The 22,016-nt window shown below is 50.8% G+C and overlaps 1 protein-coding gene across 5 annotated transcripts in view; it reads left to right on the forward strand.

Annotated features, from left to right (window-relative positions):
• Positions 1-22,016, forward strand: part of ZNF423 (zinc finger protein 423) — a 313,363-nt gene that overhangs the window by 97,592 nt on the left and 193,755 nt on the right. For all 5 annotated transcript variants that reach the window (XM_074370793.1, XM_074370789.1, XM_074370792.1 and 2 more), the window contains one exon: positions 9,050-9,250. In XM_074370793.1, the coding sequence (XP_074226894.1) occupies positions 9,154-9,250 (97 nt within the window). In that variant the 5' untranslated portion in view covers positions 9,050-9,153. The remainder of the gene's footprint in view (positions 1-9,049; positions 9,251-22,016) is intronic.

Raw genomic sequence — 22,016 nt, forward strand, 5'->3', positions numbered from 1 at the left:
CCAAAGAAGGGACACTATCATCATTGTATAGCTGAACTCCCTGTCTGGCTCCAGGGGGCCAGGCAGCTCTTGCTGGGCATGCTCCCTGGCAAAGATCCCCTCCCAGCAAAGGCTGCATCCAGCCCTCTAAGGTGTACTGTTTCATACACACCATGTTTCTTAAAATTTGAAATCAACTTTTAAAATCTAGAGATTTCATGTAAAAATATGAATTTCCTTCTTTTCAAAAAAAAAAGCAACTGATGTCTGTACTGGGCCTCACTTTTCTGTATGATGATTATGTAGAGGATTCAAGCAGGAGCCATCTCCTTGGGTGGGTGTACATCCTTACCCCAGGCTCCCCCAGCCCATTCTAATGTTTGTGTAATGGTGAGGGGACTTTGGAGTGGTGAGCTTTGGTCCAGCTCATGATCTGAGTGATGGAGTGAGCTGTCTGAGCCATCTGAGCCTCAGTTTTGCCCTCTGTAAGATGGGTCTAATGTTCCACGGGCCACAGGGTGAAGGATGCAGATGAATTGGAAGTTCTGGTCTGAGGGAAGGGATTGCCATTACACTGCTAATTGTTTTTGCTTCAGGTTCTAGAATTCCTGACAACTAAAGAGACATTCTCTGGAAGGTTCTTGTCATTTTCATGGTCTGCCAGGCCCATGGATGGGGGTGCCCTGGGCCCAGTCTGGCATCGTCAACCAGGATGGAGCATCCCAGCCAGGCTTGTGTGATGCAGCCCAGGTCAGATTCAGTGTCTGACTGACTGTGGCTTTGAAATTCCATCCACAGAGCCATCAGCACTGACGGGGGCAACAGGCACCCCCATGCCAGAGAGCTCTGCAGAAGTTGCTTCCTTATTTAAGAAGCAGAACTTGGACAGCAAATTATGTGTTAAAATATTTGCCTACAGCTCTGCTGCCAAGGGAACCCTTTAGGCTGAGCGTTAAATGTTACCCTGCTGCCTGCACTGCAAATATTTTAAACCTGAAGATAAATAGTGGCTGCCTTGTGGAATTTGGGGCCGGCAGTGGATGCACAAGCAGAGTGTCTAATTGGGGTTGGCAGGCTGCTTGCCCAGCCCCAGTCCAGCCGCTCCCGGCCGCCCTCCCAGCAGCCCAGGCACGCGTGAGAAACTGTTCATGGAGACGTGTCCTTCTCTACAAGCAGGGCCCAAACACCAAGCTGAGGGTTAGCCAGGGGTTTGACCCAGTGCCCGGGTTCCGAAAGTGCTTCCTTCCACGCTGGCTCTCGGGAACGTGCTGCTGGTGACACTGTTTGTAGGAAACATTCTGGCTGTTAGGATAGACTGTTTGTTCTCTATTAAAGCAAAATATTGCTGCAGGATAAACACTTTGGAAGTGGTGGACGCCTGCCTGGAGTGTGAATTCTGTCGGGAGACCCCTCCCTGCAAAACTACGTACAGGGGGAGAATACAAGAAAAGTGTAAACCCTTCTACATTGTCTGCCCGGGAGCTGGCAGGGATAGACCCCGGGCAGGGGTCACGCTGTTTCCTGGAGGAGCTGGGCTTGTCACTTACTCAAGGTCATACAACACGGAAGTGGGGAGCTCAGACTCGAGGCCAAGACTTTCCTCTCCTGATCCAGTGGACTTTTTTTTTTGTCTGTATGGACATTTTTGTGCCTTTCAGGGGGCTGTGTTCCCTGATAGTCTCCAACCTCAGGAGCCCATGAGGCCTCCTGCCAGGACCTCTCGTGTGGTGCGACGTCTCCACCTTCCTGTCTGAGTCATGATGCCGCGTGTGTTGTTTGAATGATAACAGAGCAGACAGTAACCATAGCTACTGTTTTCTCAAGTTTCCTTTTGCGCCGGGTATCCGGCTTTGTGTGCACTACCTCATTAAAATAATTTAACTTCATTAAAATTTTCTCAGAGAGGGTAAGTGACTTATCCAAGGTCCCCCAGCTGTTAAGTGATGGCATGTGAATTTGAACCCAGATAGGCTGGCTCCAAAGCCTGCCATTCGTTTCCGTTCTTTCTCTGTCCTCCTTACAGTCCCTGGAACGTAACTCCAACTGTCTGCTGCTTGTGTGTGCCGTTGCTTCATAAGTATCTTTAAAAAAATTATTTTATTATATTTCAAATTTCTTCCCCCTCCTGTAAATGAGGATTGAACCCAGGACCTTGTGCCTGCCGAGCATGTGCTCTGCCACTTAGCTATACCCCCACCCCTGCTTCATAGCCATTTTTATGCAAAAGCAACTTGGTCCCATCAGCCCCACTGGACTCCTCCACACTGGCACTCCTGGTGTCCCCTGTACATGTGGGTTCTCCAGGTCAAGCCCTGGATGCATCTAGAATTCACCGCCTGGTGTTTCTGATTTCTGCGGAGGTGGATGGTGTATCTCCTGTCCAGGTCTGGGTGGGAGAAGAGATGGGGAGACTGTTTTAGGACTCACTGGCTTCCAGGGCTGACTCTCTTGCCTTCCACTCTCACCTGGCACTATTCCTGGCCTTCACTCCCCTCTCTGCCCCTCCCCTGCACCCTGGTCTTGCACTTTTGCTGACGCTGTCCTCTCCCCACCTGCCCCTGCTCCAGCCTCCTCTGGGCTCCTTGAAACCCCGCAGGGCTCCTGGCTTACCCGTATCTGTGTGTAGCTGTGGGCACAATTCTCGCATCGATGGTCATCCGTTCAGGTGAGCCTCACCTCCACCTTGTGAGGCAGGAGAGGTCAGTGCCCATCAGGATCAGGCTCCTTGTTGACATATAAGGAATCAACCTCAGGCGGGAGAAGTGACTTGCTCAGGGTCACTCGTGGGGCAAGGAGGGGTTTCCTGGAGCTAAGACGGGAACACGGGACTGACCCTGGCCCAGGCTGCAGGCACTTACCACCTACCCCTCCCTTTGGGCATCATTTTTTTCACCTGGGCACTCGTTCAGCCACCCCACACTGATTAAACATCTTTTCTGTACCAGGCCTTGTGTGCGCTTTGAGGTCACCAAGAAGAAAGAGTCCAGGGAGCATCCTGTACGTTCTACAAATATGTATATGTTATGCTTGGCACAGAGTAGGCACTCAATCAGTATTTGTGGGATGAAGGAAGGAGAGAATGGATGAATGTCTGTGGTTATTGCTACTAGGGTGTCTCACGCCCCCATTCTCTGTCCTTGTTTTCTCTATCCTGGGTGTGTGGGGGCTACTCCTGGTCTCCTGCCTTCACTGGGCAGGTACTCAGCCCTGGGTCCTCAGGGGCAGGACCCTCAGTGGTCCCTGGTTGGTTCTCAGGGTGCCCAGGGCACTCTGATGGTGGGGTGATCCCCACAGTCTTTTCCAGGAAGGAAAAGAAGTCGCCTTCTTGTTGAGTTCTTTCTGACTTGAGTGCTGGCTGGGGACTGGGGCCAGAGGGAAGAGACCCTCACTGGTGTTCTCAGGCTGAGCCTCTCTCAGCCGGCCCCAGGGAGCGTGGAGGTCCTGACAGCCCTGACTCATGAGCTTCGGAATCCTTGCTGAGAAGGTAGGAAATGTCCTGTTCCCAGACCTGGCAGCCTGCGGGCAGCCTAGCCCCTGGGGGCCTCTCCCCTTTCCCTCTTTCCTGGCACTGGACTTAGCCAGCTGTCCCCTGCTCAGCGCTCTCACAGGCATTCCCTTTCTGCCCTCCTGTGTAGTGGTTAAGAGTTGGGATCTGTAACCAGAAGACCTGGGTTCAAATCCAGGCTCTGCCCTTTCCAGTGTGTGTGATTTGTGTGTGGTCCTGAGCCTTGGTTTCCCCATCTGCAAAGGAGGGACATCAATTGTACCTTCCTCATAGGATTACTGTGACGGTGGGATGGGAAGGTGTGAATGTGGAAGGGTGCCAGGAGGTGCTCCCGCGGTGGTCAGCACCACTCATGGCGCAGGGGAGGCTGAGCCCCCTCCCTCCATCCCTGACTAGGCCTCTGCTGCCTCTTCCCGCAAGAGGATGTGGGGCCACTTTCCTTGCTAGGCGTCACTTGCTGTGCACCTTTTCTGTGGGGTCCCACTGTCCTTCTCGTGTTGTCATCTGGGATGAAACCCCTTTCTCAAAGGCAGTGGCTCAGCGGGGCTGTTTAGGCTCGGGGTGGGGAAATTCACTACTTTCTAATGCCAAGAGATGGAGGCGGAGTGTTAACTGCCGCTCATAGTAAGTTTCCCAAGTCCATATCTTAGGCTCAGGATCTGTGGGGTGTATGTGGTATAGTGGGGTCCACCAGTGTCGGTATACCTCCCTCCTCCTGCTTTGAAGAAGCAGCTGGCAAGACAGAGTGGCCCCATTGTAAATTAGATTGAACCATTTGAGATTGCCATTATTTGGCTTTTCTGACCTAGAAAAATGGCAGCTTCATATGGTTCAAGCTAATACTTGTCATCACACAATAAACAGCACTGAAGCCACTTCCCCTCCCCCAGCCCTTACCTGTATTGATATTCAGACTTGTTTCTTTGAAACCAACTCATTCATTCATTCACAATTTACTCAGTGCCCGCCGTGTGTCGCCCAGGGGCTGGGGAGACAGTACCAAGTAAAACCAAACACAGCTCCTGCTCTCTTGGAACTTACAGGGGAGTGTTCCAGCTGTCCTCTGCTGTGTAACAAACCATCCCCAAACTCAGGGACCTAAAGCAACAATTACCATTTTGCACAGCTCTGTGGGCTGACTGGACTCGCATTTCTCATGTAGTTGCAGTCACGTGGTGGTTGGGGCTGCTGCCTTTTGAAAGCTTGTCAGGGTTGGATGTCCAAGGTGGTGCACCCCCATGGCAGCTGGTGCTGGCCGCGAAGAGCTCAGCTAGGGCTGTGGACTGGAGCACCAACACACCCTCCACTGGCCCGGGCTCCTCATAGTAGGGTGGCTGGGCTCTCAGGGGTAGTGTCCCAAGAGACCAGGAGACCCAGGGGAAGTTGCATTCTAGTTTCTGTTGCGTTCTAGTGTTCAAGGGAGTCACCGGGCCCAGCTGAGCCACAGAGGAATTGTGGAGGGAACTTAGATCCCTCTTTTTGATGGGAGCGGGCAAGGATTCACTACAGAACAGCACCTGGGATGGGAGCTGTTGTCGCTGCCCTCCTAGGCCAATGCGGGCAGCACAGCGAGGCAGAGAGTAAAAAGTCAGCCTATAAAAGTGTGAGTGAACATTGCTCCAAGTGTGCTGACGGCCATGGGAAGGGAACTATGGGGAAAGAATGATGGGGACGTGCGAGACCTGGGCACTCAGGCCCTCCAGGAGCCCCATTGAGTGGGTGAATGTTTATGGCAGAACAGGAGTGTGAATCCCCTGGCAGAACAAACCTGCAGTTCAGGGGATTGAATGAAGATCTGTGTGGCTGAGGAGGAAGCGTGAAGTCAGAGTGGCCAGCGGAGCTCTCGCTGGACTTTGGGGTTCACGACCAGGACCCTGTAGACGACTTTGGAGGGTTTACAGATTCCTTGACACATGGCTCATTTTTTCCATTGAGGCTCTACTGTGGGGAGACTGTGGAGTACAGTGGCTGAGAGTCAGGCACAATTGTGTGTGAAACCTGCTGCTGTGGCCTTGCTTAAGCATTGGCATCTCACAGAGCCTCAGTTTCCTCACCTGTAAAATGGGGCTACGATGGGCTCAACTTAAAGGGCTGCACTGGGAAAATACCTGGCATGCAACAAGGGCTTAATAAAGGCCAGCTGTTCTTGGTGGAACCCTGGGCAAAAGGATGGAGGTGTACAGATCAGAAAACAACTAGGTTGTTAGTTTTCCAGGGTGCAGCATGAGGCAGGGCAGATAGGGAGCTTTGTTAATGGATGGAGAGTCAGTGTTTACGGTGCCAATTCTGTTTCCTGTCCTGTGCTCATGGCCCTGAGGGAGTGGGCCTTATTCGGAAATTGTTTAGCTTGGGCCTTCCCTGGGTGCCCCTGGGGGAAATTGAGTGGGGCCGGAGGGAAAGGCACCAGCAGCCCATTTTGGGGAGGTCCTTCCTTGCCTGGAGGCCTTGCCCACTGACTTTGCTTCGTCAGCCACCCAGTAGTTGGAGGGACCTCAGGTCAACTGTAGTTCAGCCCCAGGAGGTGGCCACATGTTGGAAACAAGAGGCAGCACGTGGGATGGGGACTCAGGTAGGGTTGGTGGCGGCCGCTGGGCTCTGCTTCCTCTGTGCTTGCTCAGCGAGGACCCTTGAGAGACTCTGGGGCTAGATGAGGGTGGGACGTGGGACAGTGGGCTCAAGGGAACAGGGAGGGTCCACTCATGAGGGCCCCGGGGGCTCACTGAGCAGCTGCTCAGGGTGGACCTGGGAACGAGGAGACCCCAGAGAGGGCTCCGGAGAGACTAGCACCCTCAGAGCTCCGTCCTCAGACCCACTTGGGAGCTAGGGGAGGGGTGAGTGACTTAAATCAGAACTTGGAGGTTTGATCCCTTGCATGGCTTTGGGTGACTGCTCAGAGCCTCAGTTTTCTCATCTGTAAATGGGAAAATAACACCACTTACTTTTATTTCTGATGGTGAGGTTCAGAGACTGGGAGGCATAGAGTGCCCTACAGTAAAGCCTTGAGCTGGATGGAGGGCTTCCTGCACTCAAGGTCCTGATCCCACCGACACAGCAGAGGGGGCCCCCGGTGACTGGGCCACCAGGGAAGTCTCGCTACCCCAAACTTCTCCAGGCCATGTGATCCACGAGACCTTGGGTGATGAGGTCCCCATGTTGCCCACCTCCCCCCTCCTGCCCCTTTCTGTGCAGCCACCTTGCCTTCCCATTAGGAGACAGCGGCAGGGGAGGTGACAGTTCCTTAAAACAGATTTATACTCTTGGATGACTTTATGGGGTTTTGCCTTATAAAAACCCAAGAGTTGACATTCTGATTTATCTACTCCTGAGTCAACAGGATGTACCAGATTTAGAGAGATCAAATGCATTGTAATGTTCGTGGTTCCAGTTGTGGATTAGATGAGCTATTATGGAAAGTGCTGCCAAGTAAATATGGCAAAAAAAAAAAAAAGCAAAAAAAGAACAACAACAACAAAAAAATCAAGGGGATAATTTAAATATGTCTATTAAATTGTGTGTTAAGTAAAGTAGCACAGGCGTGGAGCTGAATGTAACTTATCTGGAGAGCTGGCATAGCAGATAAAGCAGGAGTTACGGTTCTTTTTTCCCCCCCTTCAGAACACTTTTTTGTTTATTATTATTAAGGGAAGAGACTGTAAACTAGGCATTTCAGAGACAGGCGCTTGACTGTGTAACCATGGTTGTGTGATGACTTATAATATCGAAGGCTCCAAATGATATTTCTCATTTCTTTGCTTTCTATTTCTTGCCGTCGCCGCAGCAGCGGATCAGATTTCCTGAGATAAATATGCTGCCTGCCTTTTAATGGGATTTCTGTATTGCCGGGAGTTGGCGTATTCTGATAATAAAAGAACCTAAAAATTGTACATCCCTTAATTGGTAAGAAGAGAGATGTTTTGATGGGCCACAAATGGAAACATTGATTTTTACTGCCTCTGCGCAGTTCCAAGCAGTGTGTCATGCCACGTTCCCCGCCTCGGAAGGCGGCAGCTGGCTCTCCAGTGAGCTGATTTGTGTTCGTAGGTTCTTGATGTCGGGTGCTTGGAAGTGCGTGTTCTGTGCAGGCAGGGGAAACAGACCCCTTATAACATTATCTGTTTCTAAATTGAAATATTTATGGGACTGTGGCTTCCACCTTGAATTGAATGCATTCTTGGCTTCGTTTCTCTTTCTGGCTTTGGCGACCGGTCCTCGGGGATTTAAAGGTTGTGTGCTGGAAGCCTTTTTCTGTAACTGGGATGTTATGGGCAATACACAGGTGCATACACACACCTTGCATATGCATCCATGTTTGCATCAATATTTTTACACACAACAGAGATTTTTGTCTTAGTTTAAATTGGTGCTAGTTTCTGCATGGGTACATCTGTTTTCCAGGACAGACTGTGGGAAGAGACAACACATACTTTGATTTTTCCAGTCTGAGTCTCTGTATTTTAATGGGCAGCTTTAATCCACTGACATTTGTTGGGATTACTGATATGTTCTGTGTATTGTATTTACCATGCTTTTTTTGCACTTGGCTTTACAAGTTTTTGATGTGTCCTATTAATCGCTCAGATTGAGGCTGTGCTCCATTTCCCCCAGCTGTGCAGGGAGATGCACTAGGCAAGAGTCAGGATGTCGAGGTAAACATCTGTAGGGTGCTGGGGATGTTCCATCCTCTTGGCCAGATGCCAGGTGCCTTACCTGTGAAATGGGAATAACAAAGCTGTCCCTCTCCGCGGGCAGGGGGCAGGACCACATGGTCGCTTGAGTGAAATGGGGCTACGTGTATGTATTTGTGGCTTTGAAAATGCACAGAATGCTATGCAAAGACAAGGCCTTGTTATCATGGCCAGTAGCTCACTTTTCTGTGCGGTTTAGCCACTTGTCTGCGCGGTGCTAAGGGCAGAACAGGTATTTTGTTTCAAAGAAGTTGGTCGAATGATTCCAAGGCTGGTTCTCACTGTCTAGGCTGATACTAGGGCACAAGTGAGGGCTCAGGTGTATTTTAAGCAGCGGTTTGACTATTGGTGGTCCTGTAAACACCCATGCTTCCTTGATTCCAGAATCAGGACATCTTTGCAAAGAACTGAGCCAACATCGCCACTGTGGAAGGCATGTTGTGTGGAAGGTGAACCTGTCTAGGAGACCTCTCAGCTCTAAACTGCAAGGCTTTGGGGGAAACTAAAAGTTTAGGTGCATTAGGAACGGCTGATGGAAACTCTGCACAAGTGTGTAAGAGAATTAGGTTTTTAGGAGACAAAACGCTAAGGCATTTTCACCTCCCTGGTGAGTCATGACCCCCAGCATCCATGCACAGAGGGAAGATGACAGGAAATCCCTCTAGAAGATTTGCACCAAGAATTAAATAATCTAGCTGAGAATTATGAAACTGCATGCTACAAAAAACCCCCATATATTAATATATTGAGAGGTGTCAAAAATAATGGACCCTGGGAGGTAGAGTAATTAAATGTATCTTAATAAATGCGGGGCAATTCTTTTAAAATCCTTTCCCAAGACCCCGTCAGCTGACGTGGACTGTATTCTTCCTGTTGGCAGGAGGCCTAGAAGGAGAGCCGGAGTGTGATCGAAAAACCAGCCGTGCGCTGGAAGACAGGAACAGCGTGACAAGTCAAGAGGAGAGAAATGAGGACGATGAAGACATGGAGGATGAGTCAATTTACACCTGCGATCACTGTCAGCAGGACTTCGAGTCTCTGGCAGACCTGACAGACCACCGGGCCCACCGCTGTCCTGGAGGTAATGCTAAATAGCACCGGGATTCTGACAGGTGGTTACACGGATAATTGGACATAGCAACAGCTTGAAGCCTCAAGTGAGATTAAAGAATTAATAATGTAATTTTACAGTTAATGTCATTTTATTGTGGTGTCTTGGGTACCCTTTTAAACAAAATTAAAAATAAAAGCAACAGCTTTCCAGCAGGCAGGAGTTAGGAAGAGGTGCCCTGTCCTTGCTCCCCCAAACTGCAGTCTATAGCATGTGGGCCATAAGTGGGTAGGTCTGCACCCTGGATTTCTGGAAGGCCTTTTGGAATCCCAGCAATTAAGAGGTTATTAGTGAAAAGTTAAGCAGCTTAAGTGTGGAAAGCTGCATGAAGGAGTGAGCTCTGAGGCAGGGTGTGTAATGGGACAGGGAGGACTTCAAAGAGCAAGAGGAATGTGTGCAGAAAGGGACCCGGTTCCACCTCTGCACCTGTCCTCCTGCTTCTGTGGGTAGGAGAAGTGTGGCTGGGAGCAGTTTCTGCTAGACCTGACTGTTGCCAGAGAGGGTGGGCAAGGCTGCAGTTTATAGAAATGATTTAAGACTTCATGAGTTATGTGTGTCTGTGTGTCTGTGTTTCTGGTATATGTGGGGTGTGTGGGGTGGAGGGATGGGGGGCATGTGTATCCCCTGGAGTATGGCAGCCATGCTACATGGGTAGGTTGACATGTTTCCAGGCTCTGAGCAGAGAGTCCAGAGCATCCTTGTTCCTTACACAGCTATCTGAGACATCTCCGTCCATTGTGGTTGTTGGTGAAATCCTTTGGATGCTAGTTTGTGGGGAGAGAGCCTAAAATCTCAGACCAGTATTCTAAAGAGGACCTGACATCTGTTTTGGGGGAAAATTTGCTGGTAGGAGATAGGTGGGGACTCAGACTCTTGCTTCTTCTGCCTTTCATGCTGTCTTGGAAGTTTAAAAGTCAAGTGTTTGGGGAACTTTACTATGACTTTTCCTCTAGTGACATCTGTACCCGCATAGCCCTGGCTAGTCCAAGTCCTCATTCTCCACCTCTAGAGGGATTTGATACCCAAAACAATAGACCCAGGAGGACTCTTACAGTTTTGCACTTTTGGGGGGCTCAGCAAACCAAACCTCAGTCATTTGGGATTTGTGATATTTCAATCGTAGGCAGAGGCAATGGCAAATTTGTAAGTTTAGAGTCAGTATTGGAAGGGACCTATGGGATTGGCTTTTCCAGTCCTCTTACTTCCTGGTGGGAAGTACTGAGGCATTGAGAGGGAAAGGTGACTGCTGAGCCAAGGTCACATAGTGATTTGGTGATGGAGCTTTGTCAGGACCCTGGGCTATGGTCCCTCGTTCTGAGAAAACAGCAGATGTTGCATAGTTCTTGATTTAGCCAAGAACTGAGGTGAAATCTTAACTATAAGAGAATGAGATATTGTCACTTACTTTAAAAACAGTTAATTGACCTTCTCATTAAAAGCTATTCTCTTTATTCTCTAAATGTAAAAGAACACACTGTGCTTGTCTAGCTGGTAAAGCAGGGCCCCCCAGGACCCCTGCTAAGTGATGCTTTGTTGCATCCCTGCAGCTCTTGGATGGAGTGAGTGGGGTCCCACTTCTGGCACTGCTCAGGCTGTCCCTTCTTCCAGTTCCTCAGAATTGAGGAGATTCTTATGTCTTTTATGGCACTTTTGAGAATGGTGGTATTTCTAGGTGGAGAAGGGAATATGTGAGACTTTGGGGCTGTAGGTAGGGGTCTGTGTTGGAAAGAAGAAACTGCAGCTAATTGTGCTTCAGTCCTGGGCAGGAAACCCTTCCCAGTGGTGGTCTCTTCTCCCCACACCCTCAGACTTCGGCTGAACTCATGGCAGCCCCATTTGCAGAATCTCCAGCCATCCTTATCGACGCTGGTGGTATTCACTGATTCCCCTGCCTGCTTCCTGACAGGACCCCACTAACAGCCTCCATTGGGATGTGGGGGCCAGGAATACCTCCAAACCCTGGCGCATTGGAAGGGAGTCATAGATTCCTCGAAAGAGTATAAGAAATGACCTCGCCTCTGTTAGGCGGCTAGCATCCCCGAGAAATTCATTACCACCCGTAAAGGTGTGGCACAGTCTGGGCAAGTCCCCCTACCGTGGAAGCGGTATGTGAGGACTTCCTTTCCCCTGGTTCTGAGGATTACCCAGGGATGGAATAAACCATCAGGAATTGCGGGCATATCAGTCAAAACAGGTTCCTACCTGGATGCCTCCGCACCATTGGATTGTGCAGTGGTTTTTCAAACCGTGTCCCCAGAGGTGTCTCTGGGACTATCGGGGGTGTGTATCGGGCCTGTTCGATGGAGGGGGCTCTGACACCTAGAGCTGTCACCTTAAAAAGTCTGTTTTATACATTGGGCTTTAGCATAAGATGTTCAAAAATTGGCTTCTGCTTTAAAAGTTTGGAACTGGTGCAAAAATGCAACAGCAGGGCCTCTGGGTCTGTTGGGCGCTCATTGTTGATCACCTGGTCGCAGCATCGGGACCACGCAGGTGGGCGTCACTGCTTCGTGGAGTGAAGCTCTGGAGGGAAAGGTGGACACGGGACAGCCCCACAAAGACCATTTCAGAGAGGGACTTCAGAGAGGGCCCCGCTCAGCTGAGCCGGGAGGGTTCCGTATGCTTGGCAGGTATGTTTCTGAAGGAGCAAGTGAGTTTTGTTAACAGGGAAGGTGGGGCTTCCCTGATGTTCAGGATTTGGGGCCCGAGGGCAGCGGCACCTGTCACTCGGAATCCGGCTCTGGGTGGGAACCATGCTCGCCCCCTGCAGAGGGCGGCCACCCCTAGAATATGGACGCAGCACACCCCTCCCCAAGCAGGTGCGTCCGGGAAGCTCAGCCTTTCCAGGTGGTCATTGTGTTGGGAAGAGGCTGTGTGGAGGGGGCGGATGTTTTGGGGGGGCATCATCTCGAATGTGGTCCTTTTTAAAACTGCTCCAGCTCTGGGCTCTTTCTGTGGCAGGTGGGGGTGGGGGGCTGCCTTGTTCCATCAAAATCAGGGAGAGTGCTGTGAGGTCTGGAGATTTTCTGAGGTGGGGATGCTCTTCACGGAAGGGGCAGCGTACCACAAGAATGGTGGTGATGGCATTCTTAAGAAGCCCCCCATCCCCGCCTGGAGCTGGGGCTGTCTGCCCTGAAGAACCCTCATTTCCAGAGGTTTTGTTGGCCCTCAGCAAAAGTGGTGATGCTGGGTCCAGGAGGAGTTGTTGAAGCATGGACTTCGAGAACTCAAGACAACTCCATTAAGACCTCATATTTCTCTCTCTCTCCCTCCCTCCCTCCCTCTCTCTGTCACACACTGTCTCTCATTCGTGTCTACAGAGAAACCGACCTTAAACCCACAAGGCATCAGACATTGCATCTTTATGACACAAAATGAAACAAGCAAAGATCCAGTCCTCTCTGCTGATGCTCCCGCCCCCACCAGCTGTTTGATTTCTCTTTGTTCCCCTCCAGCCCCTGCCCACAGGATAACAAATGTTTACATGCCTGGAGTCATGGGCACTTACCATCTTGTGTTTGGCATTTGTTGTTGAACATTTTCTGCGTGGATCCCCATGTTGAGACGTGGTCTTCTCCGTTACCCTCTTTGGGGGGGCCCTCTTTCTTTTAAGCAGCAGTGCTCGAGTGGGTAATTCTGGGCCCATATACCATGAAAACAGCACATGTAGACCAAGGTGCCGGTAGATTAGGATTTTTGCAGCAGAGTAGATAAAGGCTGCCTTGATGTGTGGGCTTGTCTGTTCCTGATGGAGCATCGTTTGTGGATACCAAGTGGGGAAATGGTCAGAGCACTGGGCGGCTTTCTGGACTGATGATAAAGTCCCCATTCATTTTGGTCCCAACAATTCAAATAATGTTGGGAACGGGGAGTGAACTGAAGTTTACATTGGTGCAATCTATGCAGGATTGGCCAAACACGTTTGGGCCCTGTAAATGATTGCAGGGGGTGTTTTCCATTCCTTTCTAGGAGCCAGGAGGGTGTCAGGTGCTTCAGAAAGTATCTCTGGGAACCTCCCTGGGCACTGTGGAAGCAGGCGCGAGAGGCCTGATTTACTCAGGGGCCGATTCCAATTTTTATGTGCTCACTGAAGCAGGTCACCCATGGACCTCCAAACTGGATTCAGGTGGAATGTTTTACCACTTCCTGGTACAAAACCTACCTTTTAAGGATACTCTGTGATTTAGATTGACCTCGAGTTGGCCCGAATTAACGAGGCTGACTGCCCGAGGACGTTTGGGTGCTGGATCTATCTACACGGTAGTGCTTTAGAACTGCCTTTCCTAACTGTCGGGAAAGCTGTCAGCAGGGCTGTGCGGTGTGCAGACCCTGCAGCACCGCGGGTCCCCAGGGCTGGAGCGCCTGGCGGCTTCTGGAGGTCCCTAACCTCTTTGCCGAAGGCACCGCTGGCATGATTTGGGGTTTTGTGATAGGCAAGGAAAGGCAGATGGAGTCTCTTTAGAAAGACTGAGGTTTCTAACTCTGGGCTCCAGGCACTTGCTCCACAAAATAGAAATTGTGTTCAGGACCAGGTGGGAGCCAAAAATTGGTTTCTTCTCGCCAGGTGTCATTTCTTCATCTCCGACTCAGGCCAGGTCCTCAGTGGGCACAGAGGGGCAGCCCTGAAGTACACGGGGGCCCTGCCACCCTCCAGGGACTTTCAGGGGGCGGCAGTTCTGACATTCTTTGTATTTTGAGTACCTGTCACATGTCAGGCCCTGAGATCACCACCCTGGAACGTGCCCCTGCAGACGACCCCATGGCTCTCTCTGCAGCCTCTGCCCCACGCAGTCCGCGGCAGTCAGCGAGCCTGTAATTATTCTGTGATTGTTTTCCATGTGTTTCTCTCCCATCTCCCCTGCTATTACTGGGCTTCATGAAGATACGAGTCGTGTCTGGTTTGTTCCCTATTAGGTCCTGACCCAGCACCTGGCCCACAGTGGTGCTTAATACATACTTGCTGAATGAAGGAATGACGTCACCTCATCTTCACAACAATCCCAGCAGGGAGCTCCTAGTTTTCATCATTCCTCCCCATTTTACACATTGGACAACTGAGGCTCAGAGTTATGGGATCTTGCTCAAGGTTACAGAGCTTGAGCTAAGATTTGAGGTCTGTACAGCTCATGCTAGGAACACAGGCTGGGGACAGTGAGCAGTTTCTAACTAAACTCAAGACAGATACAGCTTTTTTGATGGCTCAACTTAAAAAAAAAAAAAAAGAGGGAGGAATTTGTTCAAATAACAACAGTGAAAAATGTGCTCCCTATGGGTTAATTTCCTCACTCCTCCTGCCTTTCCTGAGGATTGGGATGAAGGAGTATTTCCCCAGCCCTTTCGGAAAGGCAGACCCTCCTTTCCTGGCAAAGGTGAAATGCTGCTGTGTAAAAAGCTGGGTGGAAAGTTAATTACACCCTGGTTTGTTCAGCTGTGGCCAGAGTGACCTGTGGGCCCTAATTACAGGGCTTGGGCTGCGTGGAAGCTGGCACCTTTGCCAGCCTTGTTCCTGTCTGCTGGCTGGCCAGAGCTTGCCTTTGTGTGCCTGCTCAGGCCCTTTCTTGCTCCAGCAGCGTGAGTGGGGCCCCTCCCTGCCTTAGTGCTTGGGGTGCCCCTCGTACTGGTTCCATTTGGGCAAAACAGAGTGGGTGCACGGGCCAGCCGCTGGATGATGCCCTGCCAGGTGCACAGGTGCAGGGCGCGAGTTCCTCCTGCCCGTGGGGAGTGCTCACAGAGCCTTGGTGTCAGCCGGCATCTCGCAGTGCAAAAGGCCTGGGGGCTTGAGCACAATTAATATCCCCGCATCAAGACCCTTCCTGCATGCAAACAGCGTCCGCTCAGAAAATGTGGAGTTGAAAAAAAAAAGCCTACTTACCTTAGCCACGCAATATATAGGACCAGGAACAAACCCAGGAAGCAACATTCAAATATTTGGAGAGGACAGACAAACAGAGTCAACCACTAGGGGCCCAAAGGGACTTAAATGAATGAAAAGGCAGACCTTGTTCTTGAGTGGAAAGACTTCTGTATCAGAAATACATCAATTTCTCTTATTAACCCATTAACTTAATACTAGCCAATGAAAGTGACAGTAGGATTTATTTAGAAATGGGCAAGCTGATTCTAAAGTTCCTAAGGAAAAACAGGCAGGCAAGGGTGGGAAGGAAAATTCGAAAAAAAGAGGAATGATGGGCAGGCCTGGTAACTAGATCAGATTTTAAAACACATTCTGAAGCTGTAGGATTCTAAGCATTGTGGGACAGATGAGGGAAATGGAAAAGAGATCAGGAGTGGACCTGAATGAAGCTGGGAACTTAGCGTATGAGAACGGTGTCATTGCAGGTCAGTGGAGGACAGAAAGATCGCCCAGCACCTGGAATTGGGGTGGAGTGGTGGCCATCCTGAAAAAGGAAGCTGGATCCCTCGTGCCTCCTAATGCCAGAACAAATCCCAGATGGATCAGAAATCTAAACATAAAAAGGAAACTTAAAAATACTGAAAGAAAACATAAGTGAGCATTAAAAAAAATAGTATCAGAGTGGGGAAGCCTTTTCTAAATATAACCCTAAACCCAAAAGCCATAAAACAAAAGACAGAAATATTCAACTACATAAAAATAAAACACTTCTGCATTGCCAAAACTGCAGTAAATCAAACTGAAGACACACATCACAGGCAAAAGCTCTTTCCCTTAGTGTGTAAGGAGCGCCTACCAACACTGAGAACGTACCCAATAAGTCAGCAGAGGAGTGGGACGAAGGCCCGTCTGCCCGAAGCCAGCGCCCGCTCAGATTGGTCGGTGCCACACTAGTCTTTAGATATTTTTTAATATCTCCCACGTGCACAGGACAGAAATGGAACCAGATGAAGAAACTGGAGTGGGATTTTAAACAGTGAGGAAGGTTCAGAACCTGCTTTACCATTCAGAGAACTGTCCATTTAAACCGCAGGAAAACACCACTCTTGGCATACCACATTGGCCAAGACCAAAGTGCTCGCCAGCCTGTCGCGCTGGTGAGGACGTGCATCCTTGATGCCAAGGCTTGGGGTGCTGTTCTTCCCTCTGTCCCAAGGGCTGCGTTGGCCTGTGGCTGGAACACGTTGTAGGTGCTCGATAAATATTTGATGAGCTTGTCCCTGGAGGCGGCAGCCCCTGAGAGGGAAGGAGGTGGCTGCAGTAAGGTATATGGTGGCAATGCCATGAGTGAGGGGCTCTGAGGTATGTGATGGCAAAATAAAAGCTCCAGGAAGCATGCCTGGACATAGTAGGTCTTCAGTTAATGTGTAATCAGAAGAGGGTGGTAGAGAAGGAAGGGATGGTTTATTTGTTCAGCAAATATTTATCAAGTGTGTGCTATGTGTGAGGACTCTTCTGGGTGCTAGGGGTGTGGAAACTGCTTATTTAAATAAACGTTGACTCTTTGGAGAAGGCACTCACTTCACAAAAGCGTTCTTTTTTGATTTTGCGGGGTGAGGCATTTATTTATTTATTTATTTATTTATTTTTAATGGAGGCACTGGGGATTGAACCCAGGCCCTCGTGCATGCTAGGCATGCCCTCTACCACTGAGCTATACCCTCCCCAGCAAAAGCATTCTTTGATTTGTAAGATGAAGTGCCGGGGTGCCCTTCGAATAGCTGCCTTCCCCAGTGCCTTCCAGAGGTGTTTCCATGTACAGAGATGTCACTCCCCACAGCTCTTCGGGAAGATGCTGACTCTGTGTGTCCACCTGCTAGCGCATTGCCATTTGGGAGGGTGGGTGACTGGCCAGCCTGGGTCTGTCTGGTGGTTGGTGAGAGTGGAACCTTCCCTAAATCGTCTGCTCCCTGCCCTCTGTGCTTGGGGCTGAGGCTCTACCCGGGCGGCTGTGCTCTGGCTCCTGGTAGTGCTGTGGAGGGAGCTGTTTCGCAGGTGCTGGTGAAACGTGCAGGTTTACAGAACGCGCCCCCCTTGCCTTGATTATGCAGAGCAAGCACTGCTGTTGCACGGTTGTGCCCGTGGGTCTTTCCAAAGTCAGATACCAAATCGAAGGCAGGGGTCAAGGTGTGAAGAGCCCACATTTCTTTTGGTTTCCATGGGAAAATAAGTGTCTCTGTGTAAGCCCTGGGGTTTCTCCAAAAGGAGGGACGCTTTTACTTTCTTCCCACACAGCCAGCCGGACCACCATGCTGGTTTTCTGAATCATTGTGCCCGAGGGTAGGCCAGGGTGGAATCCAGGTGTGGTTCCTGACACAGGAGTGTTTCTATGCAAGCATCCCTGGGCTGAGCCTCGGTGAGTGGACCCTGGAGATGCTCTGGGGGAGTAGGGGGGATTGAACTGTCCTTCCCACGCTGGACCCTGGTTTCTGCACCTTTCCTGGCAGCAGCCAAAGCTTCTGTTGGCTTCCTGTTGTTGGGTCCAGAATATACACCCACCAGGACCTCAAGGTCCTTGGAGGAAAAGGAAATCCTACACTGGCCCTCAGGCAGGGTGCTTGTGTATTCCTGGTGTGGTCTGGGTCCTGCCTGCTGTCATCCATTGCACTTAGAAGATTCCATAGGGTACATGTCTCTTCAGCAAATAGTGTTCCCATACCTACTATATGCCCAGGGCTGTGTGTGTGTGTGTGCGTGCGCGAGTGTGAGAGAACCTGTCAACAAGGCATGTGCAGTCTAGCTGAGAGATGAAGTCGCCATGATCCTTTGGGCTGCCTGGCACATAGTAGGTCCTCAGTTAATGTTCAGTCTACATAGACTCAATTCAAACTGATAAGCAGATAAAAGAAGATTCATTGGTTCAAGGAACTGAGAAGTAAGGCTGGTTTCAAGCTTGGTCCCCCAGGGACATGCCCCAGGGCTATCTCCACAAAGCCCATCACCATGTGTGGAGCATGTATCTCTTACCTCTGGGCTTCCACCTTCCCAACTCAGCCTCACCCAGAGAAAGAGCAGCCTCTTTCTAATCCTGAGGCTGAGTTCTGGTGGAGCAACCATGACCAAGACTTACCCTCTGAAGGCATCACTGTGGCCAGGGGGAGAAAGACATGCATATTAGCTAGTTCTGGGTGGGGGCAGCTCCATACAGACCCCTGGGACTGAGAGTTGGGGAGGGGCTTTCCAGGAAGGTGGCCAGGAAATACTGTCTTCTTTAGCAGGAGGGAGTTACATGCAGGCACCCATGAGGCAGTAAAATACTTTAATCAAATGCCAGATTGCTGGGTATTGATGATCAAGTCCATTCACTGTGCTTTGATAGCATCCAGTCATCGCATCCCAGAATTTTAAGGAAGCAGATTTTTCCAAAGATCATCTAGCTCAGCAGTTTCCAGCCTTGTCCTCAAACCCTCATACTCCACTGCAGCCAGTATCTAAAGCAGATAAATGCATAGTGCTCTGTTAAGGAGTGTGGGAGGTTCTGAACTCCGCCTACTTGCCCACTAACCCCCTCATGTCCTCTCCAGCCTCCTCTTCAGAAGCCCTGGGCAGTCTGAAAGCACTGATTGGGCTGGGCTCTGTAGCAAGGGGGACTGACTGGTCCAGGGTCACCGGGGAGGTGGTGGCTTGGCCGCTGGCCCCAGGGGGTATCTGATAGTGCAGCCCCGAGGCTGGACAGAGGACTGGTGCTGGCTGCTGGTCACTCACATGTTCTCTGATGGGTGGCCCTTTGTGCAGGTCCTGCTGGCTCACTGTCTGTCTGCAGGGGCAGCCCCCATCAAGCTGACCACATTTGAGTTCTCCAGACTCAGAAACTTCACTCCATTTGGACTCGACTTTTTCTTTGTTTGTCTCGTGTGGAGAAGTGCCTTTGGCCCTTGAACTGTTACAAACTTCGTGGAAGTTATGCCCCCACTTTGGGGGTCCCCCAGAAGCCAGCCCAGCCTCCCATCCCCGAACTTCTACCTCTTGGTCCTTTGAGGGCAGAGCTCTGGGAGAGAGGCGCACCATGCCCTGGTGGCATCCACCGGCTACTGGGCCTCCCCGGACATCGTGGGCAGGCCTGGGGCCGGGCTGGAGAGGCAGCTGTGACATCAGTCTGCTGTGCTGTATGTCTGCAGCCGCATTCCGGGATACCCGGTGTTACCATAAGTCACACCATCCGCCAGCGTCAGGGGCAAGGAGGGGTGCAGCCCGAGTATTCCAGAGACTCAATAACAAGATATTTTCCTTATTCTGCAGGTATTTCAGTGATAAATTCTTGCCCCCATTGTGTCCATGTAAAGCTCCAAATCTCAGTGTCACTGGGCAAACTCAGGGACAGTTTTGTGGGGCTTCTGTCGAGTCACAGCTCCTCCTTGCCCATCAGGAGCCACAGTTTCATCAGCCCAGCGCTCCTTGCCCCTTGCTACCAGCTCTGTCACCGATGGTCACGGTACACAAAGACCAAAGCCCCTCGGAGAGGCCCTGGTACTTTTCTCCTGGAAGGGCTGGTGCTAATTCCGGATCCTGTCGGGGCATAAAGATCTGAAGATTGTGTTCCCTGAGTAATCAGTCTCGGTTACCTACAAGGTGATGTTTGAAAAGCTTTGAGAAGAAGTGCCTGCAGGTGAAGAGAAGGGTAGCCTCCAGCTGGATCCTGACCTGGTTCGGGGGTAAAAGAGACAGCGAGGGGGGAACTGTCCTACCAGAGTCCTTTATTAGAGCTGAAAACTACTGATGACCTGTTCCTATGCCCCTTAGCCTACAACTCCAGGCACCCAGAAAAACAAAGCCAGCTACCAGTCAAAGGGAACAGTAGCAGCCCTGATGTGTATTCATTCATTCACAGAATGATTGTTTTAAGGACCTACTATGAGCCAGGAACTAGTCTAGACCCGGCGGGTAGAGTAGTGAGTGAAACAGACAACCGTTCCTGCCTACCTGGAGCTTACATTTATAACACCTAGCCCTTACCCGACTTTGGCCAGGAGATTCTTAAACGGACCTGTCTGTAGTTATTTGGTTCTGCAGAACCGGTGGGTGCCCTCTGTGGTGGCGCTGTGGTGTGGCCAAGGCCCCAGTCAGCAGTGTGGGAGGGGAGGACCGGTAGCTGGTTCCCGGCCAAAACGGTTAATGTGCTCAGAGGCTGCGCCAGCAAGCAGGATGAGGAGACGATTGCTCTGTTCCTGGTGTTGCGGGAAAGACCACAGTTGGAGAGAGGTTCAGGGGAAGATGGAGAAGGGGAGGACTCAAAATCATGCTTACAAGTTGGGAAGTCAGGATTCTTGGCGGCTAGTGTCAGAAAACTCAAACCCTAATTTGCTTGAACCAAGTAGGGGGATTTGTGGGCCCTTATAAATAGAGATTCCAGTTGTAGGGAATAGCTTCAGGCATGGCTGAATCCAGGAACTCTGCCGAAGGCCTTGGGACCCAGTCTTCCCGCGTCTCCTGGCTCTGATGAACACTGTTGGCTTTTGGCTCAGGCTGAGCTGAGTGCTCTGAATGGCAGACCCAGAGATCCTCCCTGGAAGAAACCAGAGTGCTGCTGGCAGAAGCAGCGGGTGCTGGATGCTCTCAGGGAGAAGCAGCCCAAAGAGGGAAGGAACTTGGGTCATTTAATCTCAGGTAGCAAAAATCCCAGAGTAGGTGACCAGACCTCAGGGTTAGGGAAGAGCTTGGCCAGTCCCACCAGTTCAGAACTGTCCCAGCCTGTTCAGAACAGAACATGATGGTGATCCAGGGGTTGGTATTTTTACTCTCACCTCTGGAGGAGACGTATTAATGGAGAGGGCTGCCCAGTGGAAGCTCTGGGCAAAGCTGTGTGCCACACATGGTTGGGAATGAGATATCTGACCCCTCTTTCCATTAATCTTGGTACTCCAAGGGACAGACTGAGACTAATGGTAGAGGCCACCCATTTTGGCCCACATATAAAGAGCAACTTTCTGATGGCAAGAGCCTTTAAAAACCTGGTGATGAGTACATCAGATCACGGCAGGGGTAGGGGAGTGGGATGGGGAGGGTGTCAAGGAGCTGGCAGTGGTCTATTTTTCAGGTTCCTCCAAACCCCAAGATCCTATGATTGGCATCCCTGAAATGACACCCTAACACAGAAAAATAAAGCACACTCCCAAACAAAATGAGAAACCAAGCAAATTTATCTCCTGCTGGCTGGGGCATGCGATTCAAAGAGTGCAGCCAGCAGGGGACCACCCTCCCTCCCCTCGGGCTCGCACCCTGGGCCTCGCCTGGCCTTGTAGCTGGCTTGGTGGAGAGTGGGAGAAACCACTGTGGTGCTGTGGCAAAGGCTTGGGGCTTATGTGGAGGCTTCGGAACAGGAAAAGAGCAGGGAAATCTGAAGTTTAACTTCGGCACTGGTCTAAAATAAAGCTAAACTATTGGTTGAGCGTTTTGGCAGTGTTTTGAAACACCGTGTGCCAGCTCAGGGGAAAATATATACGGGGGATTATAAAATGCTTCATTTTGTGTTAAACGGTTTTATTTTGGAGTTGACTGGCTAGAATTTGGCTGCCTTTGGAAATGACATCATTGCTCTGGGAGGGGGGCATCTGGGAAAACTGAGGCTGGGAGGCAGCTGTGCAGGTGGGGGGATGGCGGCTGGCTGTGGAGAGTGTTTGTACTCTGGCCCCTCCTCCCACGCCTGCCACCTTGGGGGCTGGAAGTGGTTGGCTGTGCACATCATTGCTGCTGAATGACAGGCGGTGATGAGGTCAGATCTGCTGGAGCCGGTCTGACCCCTCCAAGAGCAGGTAGGAGCTGAGGGGTGAGGAGGTGGGAGAAAGGTGGCTGAGGGGCGTAGGAGGCTGGGGAGGAGAGATGGTT

This window comes from Camelus bactrianus, chromosome 9 (assembly GCF_048773025.1).
Source record: "Camelus bactrianus isolate YW-2024 breed Bactrian camel chromosome 9, ASM4877302v1, whole genome shotgun sequence".
Classification (NCBI taxonomy): Eukaryota; Metazoa; Chordata; class Mammalia; order Artiodactyla; family Camelidae; genus Camelus; species Camelus bactrianus.